The sequence below is a fragment of the Podarcis filfolensis genome (genome assembly GCF_964270895.1).
Source record: "Podarcis filfolensis genome assembly, chromosome: W".
NCBI classification, from domain to species: Eukaryota; Metazoa; Chordata; class Lepidosauria; order Squamata; family Lacertidae; genus Podarcis; species Podarcis filfolensis.
The window spans coordinates 16132430-16142074 of NC_139619.1; the positions used below are offsets into that span (position 1 = coordinate 16132430).

The 9645-nt window shown below is 49.7% G+C and overlaps 1 protein-coding gene across 1 annotated transcript; it reads left to right on the top strand.

Annotated features, from left to right (window-relative positions):
- The first annotated feature begins 8617 nt into the window (after nucleotides 1-8617).
- LOC310753775 (ATP synthase F(0) complex subunit C3, mitochondrial-like) lies at nucleotides 8618-9286 on the top strand. Its single transcript, XM_083595117.1, has one exon. It carries the CDS (start codon nucleotides 8701-8703, stop codon nucleotides 9121-9123), a length of 423 nt encoding a protein of 140 aa, XP_083451243.1. The 5' UTR covers nucleotides 8618-8700; the 3' UTR covers nucleotides 9124-9286.
- Nucleotides 9287-9645: the final 359 nt, after the last annotated feature.

Consider the following 9645-nt stretch of genomic DNA (forward strand, 5'->3'; position numbering starts at 1 on the left):
TGAACAGTTTGGCGGTCTGTTCTGCCGTGGCCACCTTCGCACACGGAATGAAGTGTGCCATCTTGGTAAACATGTCCACCACCACAAGCACTGCCGTCTTTCCCCTCGAACTGGGCAGATCCGTGACAAAGTCCAGGGCCACCCGTTCCCACGGCTCAGACGGCGTCTGCAACGGTTCCAGCAATCCCGCCGGCGGTTTGTGCACTGACTTGGCCCTTTGGCAGGTGTCGCATCTCGAGACGTAATCCGCTACTTCCCCCCGCATCTTGGGCCACCAAAAGTCTCTGGTCACTAGTTCTACAGTCTTTTCTCTGCCAAAGTGCCCGGCAGTGGGGGCGTCGTGTAGCTGCTGCAGCACCCTTGCGCGGAGGTCATTCCCCGGCACGTAGAGTGCTCCCTTGCGGATGAGCAAACCGTCTCTGATCTGGAACTCGTCGTCCTTCACCGTGCCCTTGTGCACCTCCTCCATCTTGGCTAGCGCGAAGGGGTCCTCCTGCAACGCTCGACGTACGGCGTCCAGATCCACGGTCGCCGAGGCGCAAGCCCACGCTTCCGGTGCGAAAATGTGCTTGGCTGCCGACGGTGCCTCCTCCTCGAGGTATTGCGGCTTTCTGGACAAGGCATCCGCCATGATGTTGTTGTCACCCGGGATGTACTCTATCTTGAAGTCGAAGTCCGCGAAGAACTCTGCCCATCTAATGTGCCTCTGATTCAGGAACCTCGCCGTGCGCCAGTACTCTAGATTCTTGTGGTCCGTGCGTACCTGCACTGTGTGTCTGGCTCCGATAAGGAAGTGCCGCCACGCTTTGAACGCTGCATGGATGGCTAGCAACTCCCTGTCCCAGATGGTGTAATTCTGCTCCGACTTGCTGAGCTTCCTTGAGTAGAAGGCGCACGGCCTCCAGTCCCCCTGCTGGTCTTGTTGCAACAGTACAGCTCCCACGGCTCTGTCTGAGGCGTCCGTCTCCACCCTCATCGGTCTGCTGGGATTCACATGCAGCAGCTGCTCCTCGGAAGCGAAGAGACGCTTGAGTTTCTGAAAGGACTGCTCCGCTTCCTCCGTCCAGATAAACTTCTTCTTCTTGGAGCTGAGCGTGTCAGTGATGGCCGCCGTTTGCATAGCGAACCCCTTGATGAACTTGCGATAAAAGTTGGCAAAGCCGACAAACCGCTGGACTTCCTTCCTATTGCGCGGGCTTTTCCAGTCCAATACTGAGCGAACCTTGGCGCTGTCCATGGCGAGCCCCTTGTCCGACAGTTTATAGCCCAGGAAATCCACCTCCGTCACGTCGAACTGGCACTTCTCCAGCTTGGCGTACAGCCTGTGCTCCTTTAGTCTCCGCAGAACTTCCCTGACATCCCTCTCGTGCGCTTCTCGCGACTCAGAAAATATCAGGATGTCGTCCAGGAAGCATACGCATTTCTTGTAAAGGAGTCCCGCCAACACGTGATGCATAAAGGCTTGAAAACAGTGAGAGCCATTTTGTAATCCGAAGGGCATAACTCTGTATTCGTAGGTGCCCAGTGGTGTGAACATGGCCGTCTTCCACTCGTCGCCCTCCCGCACACGAATCAGGTTGTACGCGCCTCGCAGATCCAACTTGGTGAAAACGCGTCCTTTCCTTACCGTCGCGAGCAGGTCGTCTATTTTGGGCATGGGGAAGGACGAGGGCTTGGTTTTCGAGTTCAAAATTCGAAAGTCAACTACAAGCCTCTTCTGGGGCGTGTCTCGCTTCTTCACAAAGAATACTGGACTGCCCCCTACAGCTTTCGACTCCCGAATGAACCCGCGCTTCAAATTGTGGTCTATGAACTCCCTAAGTTCCTGCAGTTCGTCCTCAGACATGGAATACAGTTTCCCTGTTGGCAGCGTTGCCCCCGGCAGGAGATCAATCTTGCAGTCATAGGGTCTGTGGGGGGGCAGTTTGTCCGCCTCCTTCTCGCAGAAGACCTCCAAAAACTCCTTGTACTTGTTGGGCACCGCTTGCACCATGCCTAGGTGTAGCTGCGGTGCATCCTCTCGCCCCTCTCCTTCCTGGCAGGTCTGGATGCAGTGCGCTGCGCAGTAGGAAGAGCAGAAGGTCAATTGCCGCTGGTACCACGCTAATGCCGGGCTGTGCCTATCCAGCCAACTCATGCCCAACACTATGGGCGTGTCCGACAATTGGGTGACGTTGAAGCTGATGACTTCTCGGTGATTCCCAATTTGCATCACCATAGGTGGTGTCTGCTGCACCACCTGCCCCCCTAGCAGTTCCCTGCCATCCACTGTGACCACGTTCAGGGGCAGTGTGGCTGGCAGTAGCGCTATGTTGTGTTGTTGAAGGAATTCCAGTGCGATAAAGTCCGCATTACTGCCAGAGTCAATCGTAATCGGCACTTCTAAAGTGAGACCACTGGGCAGCTGGAGCGATGCGGTGAGCTGCACCACTGGTTTGGGCGGGAGGGGATCCGTGGGCTTCAAAATCTCTGGGGACTTCTTCACTGACTCGCCTGGCTGGCCCCCAGTGCTTCCGTTTCCCTGCCGTGGTTCACTTTGCTGAGTTGCTCCCATTACTGTCATTGAAGCTGCAGTGTGCTTGTGGAGCCTCTGGGGACACTCTTTCGCCATGTGCTTCGAACTGTCACAGATGTAACACTTCCTGTTCCCTCTAGGCTGCTTTGTTTTGACTGCTCCCGGTGTTAAGGCTCTGGTGGCTGAATGAGCTCTAGCACCGCCGATCTCCATCGGCTCCTCCCCCCCTGCTTGCGGAGGCGTTGATTGCGCACGCGCTACATCCCTGGGCAAGAGGGAGGGCACTCTGGCTGGTGTGCGTCCCCAACGCCCTTCTCCTCTGTCCCAAGGGCGGTCCTCCAGCCTCACCCCTACTGCAAGCGATCTGTCCACCACTTCCTGGGTGCTTTTGGGTCTCTCCCCCCGCGCTATCTCATCCTTGATTTGGGGGTTCAATCCTTCCCAATAAAGATCTCTAACGGGGGGGGAATCCTTGTCCCACCCCAAGGCATTGACCAATGCAAAAAAGCGGGAGTGATACTGCCTCACGCTGGCTTTCCCTTGTCTCAGCTCAAATATGTCCTTACGGGCAATGTCAATGTCTATTTTCGATAGAAAGCAAGAATCCATCGCTTTAATGAATGCAGCTGAACTCTGGAGCGCTGGGTCCATATCTCTCCACAGATTGCGCAGACATGCTTTCGCCTCTCCATGCAAATGAGACAAGATAAACCCCACTTTTTCTTGCTCATCTCTAAACTCTTTCTCCAGCAGTTTCAGCGCAAACTGCACGTCTGCTCGGAAATTGGGGTACTGCTGCAAATTCCCATCAAAGTGAGATACAATGCTGCCTCCAGTCCTTCCCAACCCGATTCCCTCGGATCTGGAACCCGTTTGTGCCTGCTTAGTAAGCACTTCCAACCTGGCTTGGAGATCTCGGCATGCAGCAGCCGCTTCATCCTCTCTTTTCCTGGAGGCGATTATCTCTGCGCTGAGCTGCGTTACCGCTTCTCGCAGGGAAGCAATTTGCTCTTCAGTAGACATGTCGCTTGACTTTTGTGAGCTCCAAAGGCACCAGTCCTCTTTCCTCCCTGCTTCGCTCCCCACACGCCGCTTGAGTCAAAGAGAACTGATGAAAACTTCTGGGAGATGGGACTTACTGTCAGAGACTGCCTCTAGGTCCCGGCTCACAAAGGACCAACGCTAGCCGGTAGAACGGAATAAAGTCTTTATTGAAGTATAGTTTCCATTTCCACATCTTAGCGTGCGTCTCTACGTCTATTCCCTAGATCGGCGAAGTCCCATCTGAATCTCCGCCTCCTGTACACCAGTTCAAGACCCTAGCCTTGCTCCACCTTTTGCGTCTCTCCTTTCGCCTCTGGGTCCTACCACCCCCCGGGGTTCCTTCCTTCCTGGATGCCTCGGATGCGGACCCTTCGGATTCCTCCCCCTCCCTTCGGCGGGCTTTAGGACCTGGCTCCCTTTCCGGGCTGCTCATTGCGCCTCCCTCTGGTACATTTGAACTTGGCGCGCGCGCGCTGTCTCCGACCCTCCTCTCTACCGTTTCCTCGCTCTCTGACGCAGGCGTGGCTGCTGCCGGAGAGCTGCCTGTCGCTGGTGCCTGGAACTCCTCCCCCCTGCTGCTCTCTGGTGGAGTAGCTGGTCCGGATTTCCAGCTGCTGCTCTCTGAATCCCCTCTGGTCCCTTCTTCCTGGGGTGCCCCTCTTGGTAACCCCCCAGCTCTGCCCACGGGAGCCCCTTTCTGTGAATCCTCCGATTCGCTGGACAGACTTAGAGATCTCGGACGGCTATCATCGCTAACCTCTCCTTCCGATTCCTCGCCATCCGTTCCCTCTGCTCCTGAACCCCTGACACGTATAATTTGCTTATTATATTCAGGAGGCTTATAGGTCTATAGTTGGAGGGATCGTCCCTCGAGCCTTTCTTGTAAATGGGAATAATGATGGAAGTCCCCCAGTCGTGTGGAATCTGTGCAGTTCTGTCTATATATGTGAACAGAGAGGCTAGCAAGGGGGCCCACCAGTTCGCATTGGTTTTAAAAAGTTCCGCTGGTATACAGTCCATTCCGGGGGCTTTCCCGTTCTTTAGTTGGTCAATCAGCAGATGAGTCTCTGTTATTGAGACTGCTGGCCATGGCTGTATCTGATCTTCCGGTATGTCTAATGCATAGGACTCATCGCTAGATTCCTCGTAAAGATTATGGAAGTGTGTTTCCCAAGCTTTCATTGATATGCAGCAGGATAGTTGTGATAGGCCCCTATCCGGCTGTACAGCTACGATTCTCCAGAATAATGATGGGTTACTTGATTTGGAGGCCTCTATCAGTTGCTGCCATAATAACTTCATTGCGTATCTTTTCTTTTGTGTCAGGAGTTTTTTGTAGCTTCTTTTGGCTTCAAGCATCTTTTGTCTGTTATCCTCTGTTGGATTATCCTTATGGCAGATGAAGGAGTGGATCAATGATTTCTTGGAGGTTATACACTCGTGATCGAACCACTCCCTGGAAGTTTTCCTATGATGGGGAGACTTGGAATTTGGTTTTACAACAAACTCTTGAATTTTTTGTATAAGCATTTCATATGTTGTCATCATGTTCAGGGCGCTCTCCTCTGTTTCTAGGCACCCTTTCATAATTGCTTTTGAGAGACGGTAGCTCTCCTCAGATTTGTGCCAATTAGATATCCGCTCGCTCACTTGTCCATTCCATCTGATTTTCTTGAGGCCTGTTCCAGGTGTTAGATCTGGTTGATATCTGTGTTGTGGTTTGGGCAGATCAAAGGGTAAATCGCACACGAGGGATAAAGGTAGGTGATCACTTTCAGCTCTTGCTGTAATGTTGAATTTTGATATCCTAGGGATCAGGTCCCGGGAAGCAATGCAATAATCTATCGTTGACAGTTTGTGTCCTGACCAATATGTATATTGACCAGGATAATCTCCTTGTATAGCCCCATTCAGTAAGTGTAGATTCTGTCTGTAGGCCATCTGTGCTAAATGTAGTCCTCCAATGTTGCATGTCTTATCGTAGGATGATCTTGTCATTAGGGGTGGGATAGTTTCCATTTCTGGAGGCCATTGGTGAAAATGTGCGTATAGGGCGTTGTCGTTGGGGCCCACTCTTGCGTTTAGGTCACCAGCTAGTAGTATCATGGCTGACGGGTGTTGTCTCCTCCATTGCACCAAGTGGGCTTCCACTTCTTTCCATAGCTGTTCTACTTGTGCCTGCCGTCGACATGTAGGTAAGTATAAGTTTATGCATAGCAGTTTGCTTTGTCCAAAATCTAAAACTGCTGCTACAGACCATTCATCATTGGAGGGTAATTGGGTAATATTAGCTTGTATCTGCGTTGAGAACAGTAAGGCTAAGCCTCCTTTGGGTCTGCCCCCTCTTTGACTAGATGTTGCTCTTTTTATACACGAGTGGTAATTATCCAGGTAGAGCTCGTCTATCGACCAGGTTTCCTGGATGAATAGGATGTCAAATTTAGTGAGGAAGTCCATTAGATTGGGATCTTTGCTTTTAGCTCCCCACCCTGCGATGTTCCACGTACAGGTGGTCAGCTTGTGATTTTTGATTGTCAGACATCTCAAGGGACAATCAAACTTAGGCTTATGGCCAATTTGGGATTTATCATTCATTATGTCCCTTTTGGGGTGTATAGTGGGACATTTTGGCACGGTGTGTGCTTGGACATATTTTAGTGTCCCGGAGGGGCGTTCTTTCCTCGTGACCTTATTTCAGTCATCCATGTGAATGGTGTCTAGGGCTCCTAGGTTGTCCACAAAGATTGAACCGTTCTTGCCTGGTGGTACCGCTATTTCAGCTTGATGTGTTATTGTTTTCTTTGCTATAGGTGGTTCCGTAGGTCCGAGTTCCTCTGGCGATAGGAATCGCCTTAGTGTCCACTCACTGTTGGATAAAGGTTTTGTGGTATAAGTTGCATAGTTAAATTCCCTGGTGACGGGTGTGGCTAGGAGTGTAATAGATTTCCTTATGGATGCTAATCTTTCAATTAGTGTGTCCTGAGCTTTATGTATTTGTTCAATAGTTGCTATGAAACGGTTTTCCTTCTCTATGCTGGAGCTTTCATCTGGTACGTGGTTTGGGGATAGGGTTTTTGGTCTTTTAGCCAGCTGGTTTGGGGCTTTATCTGCCTTTAGTTGAAGCATCTTACAGTTCTCATCCATCATAGACATTGTCGGCTTTATTTTTATCTTATCAGTCTTGATTGTTTCGATGAGAGGAGTAGGAGTACCGGACACTTCGAATAGGCGAGTCACCTGCAATCCAACCCTTTGTAGCTTGTCCTTATTGTCTGAAACTAGTTTGGTTGTGTGCCAGTCTCTGAATGTTACCACAACTCTGTTTAGGTCCTTGTCTGATGGCAGAAATTTAACATTAATGATGTTTTCTGCTGGGACTAGCCCTCTAACGGCTAATTCAGTTTTCTTGAGAATATAGATTCTCTGTTGTGCTGGGGAAAGGAGATCTTTGTGCATGTATACAGGTAGGATGATAAGTTTTTGTTTATTTAGAATTAGATTTCTGTGAGAGTATGTTGTTTTAGGAGTAGTTTCTTGCTTAGGGCTCGGGTTTTCCCTTGATTTTCCCGCGGTTCCATTCGGGAGCGCTAGTTGCTCTGTTGAATTATGAAGCCTAGCCTTATGGAGTTCCTCTGTTGAATTGAAAAGCCCAGCCTTATGGAGGTTTTTATTTGGGCTTGGGCTTCGACTTTTATCAAGGGGTGGCAGAACTGGGTTAGCTGGGCTCGTTGGATTTGAATTCTCTAGTAGCTTAAATAGTCTTGTGAAGTTCGTTTTCTTTGTTCGAGATGGGAGCTTTGTCTTCCTTCCCATTTTTACGTTCTTGGGCTTCTTCTCTTTATTCCTGGGACACTTCCCCTTTAAGAGGGGTTTCTTAGGGTCTATTAAGTTTCCCTTCTGGTTTGCTTTGATCCTAGATGTTTTCCTTTTTTCCACCTCATGTCGGGTTTTATTTTCCTTAATGCTGTTATCGTTTGGTGTGCTAGAGAGAACTTTATATGAATGCAAGTTGTCTATTCTCCTAGTTATTTCAGTCAGGGTGGTAAGTAGGCCCAAGCATTCTGAGAGGAAGTCTTTGATGTGTCCCAGTTCTCTGCCTATCTGCAACTTCTGTTCATTTAACAGATCATTATATAGCCCTGTTAGTGTGTAGGGGAGGCATTCCAAGTCCAGATATTGGGCTCTTGTGTCCTCCAGGTCCTCATTCGTCACAGTGTGAAACCCCATCTTCTCCCCGGGCCTGGGTCTTTGGGAGGGCTCATCTGTCTTAATTACTGGGTTTTCCTCTTGTGGCTCTTGTTCCTGCTCCAGCCCCGGTTGATTCACTGAGGTTTCATCTTCTATGGCAGCTTGTTTTATTTCCGTTGCCAGATTGACTCCCACCCCTTCTTCGTCTGTTTCCATAGGCTCCCCGTACCTGGTGCGGTCTATGGGCCATTCGTGGGGGTATCGTTTGTCAGCATTATTTATTTTGTCTGTTTTCGGTTTAAAATATTGTGAGATTTTCACCTGCCTTCCTCTTGTAGAGGGTTCAGCCGCTTTGGTGAGGGGGATTCCCAGCTCTTTATAGCTCTGTCTTGTGAACACCATTCTCTAAGTTGAAAGCTTCCCTTATTGGGCACTTTATTGTAGAAATAAAGGTAGAGGTAAAGTTTGGAAAACCGGTATCTAGGCTGTTGGATCAGGGAGCCTCACGACCGTTCCCTCTTTAAGCCTTAACTTGGGGCGGGAGGGTATTCATGGGGGAGTTCTTGGACTTATCTTATCGAAGTTAGGCTCAATGGAGTTCAGCGGTTTCCTCTGCTTCTTTAGCTGTATTTCAAGCCAATCCGTCGTCCGGGAGCTCCAAGGTTGTAAGTCAGTGTAGCAGTATCAGTAAAACAATAAATAAACAATAAAACAATAAAAGACTAAACTAATTAAAACGAGGCGACGAGACAGACAGCCAATAGTCTTTAAAGTCCTTAAGGTGCAGTTTTGAGGTCTTGAAGAGGCTAAAACTAATAAAAACTAATAAAAACACTTAGTTGAAGTCGGAGGCTCTAATTAGGCTGCTACCTCCGTCGCCATCTTGGCCCTTCTCTCGCGGTCTTCCCCTGAGCAGCAGCTGTTGAGTGTGGCCTCCCCCAGCGTCCCTGAATATGTATACCTGTGCAAAGTTCGTCTCTGCTCCCGCCCTTATAAAGAACAGTTCCCGGCTGCTCTGTAGGCCCATCTCTGCCTCTGTGCTGAACAGGCCTGAGGTCAGGACGAAGGAGCCTTGTTGTCTCTCAGGTGCTCACAATGAGCTCTTGCCAGTGTTGCGCCGGGAGTTCCAAACCAGCACTGTTTCCAGGGACATTGATACTGCCGCCAAGTTTATTGGTGCTGGCGCTGCCACCGTAGGCGTAGCTGGCTCTGGTGCTGGCATCGGGACCGTATTTGGCAGTCTTATCATTGGCTATGCCAGAAACCCTTCCCTGAAGCAGCAGCTCTTCTCCTATGCCATCCTGGGTTTTGCACTCTCTGAGGCCATGGGGCTGTTCTGCTTGATGGTGGCATTCCTCATTCTCTTTGCAATGTGAAGGAGCCAGATGTGCTGCCTGTCATGTGCTCTCCTCTCTTTCCCCCCTGTGTTTAGTCCAGTGTGTACGACAACCTGATTGTTCTGTGGCAGATAGGAGAAGCCCGTCTGTTAACCAAATCTGTCCAGCTCAGAGGGGGCAAGTCAATAAATACTGTATTGGTTTTCTGATATATTCCCTGTCAATCTCTTTTGCCATTATTATGTTATTGTACCGCCATCTCCTGCTTTTTCCATCCTCTTCCAGTCCCAGCTCCACAAATAGTGGAGCATGGTCTGAAATCCATATTCCCATAGTCTTTGCTGTTCTAACACTGATTTCATTCCCTTCTTTGATTAGCACGTAGTCAATATAAGAGAAAGTCTTATGTCTGTTGGAGAAGAAGGTAGGTTTGGTGTTGGGGTTTCCCCTCTCAAAAACATCCTTTAATCCCCATTTAGATAATCTGAAAGTACTATCGTCCTTTATATTCCAATTAAAGTCTGCTGTAACGATAACTTCCCCTTCAGCGTAAAGCTGCAG

Bases quoted from the DNA above. Each gene is read 5' to 3' on its own strand.
- LOC310753775 (XM_083595117.1), top strand. From the start codon at position 8,701: ATGTATACCTGTGCAAAGTTCGTCTCTGCTCCCGCCCTTATAAAGAAC.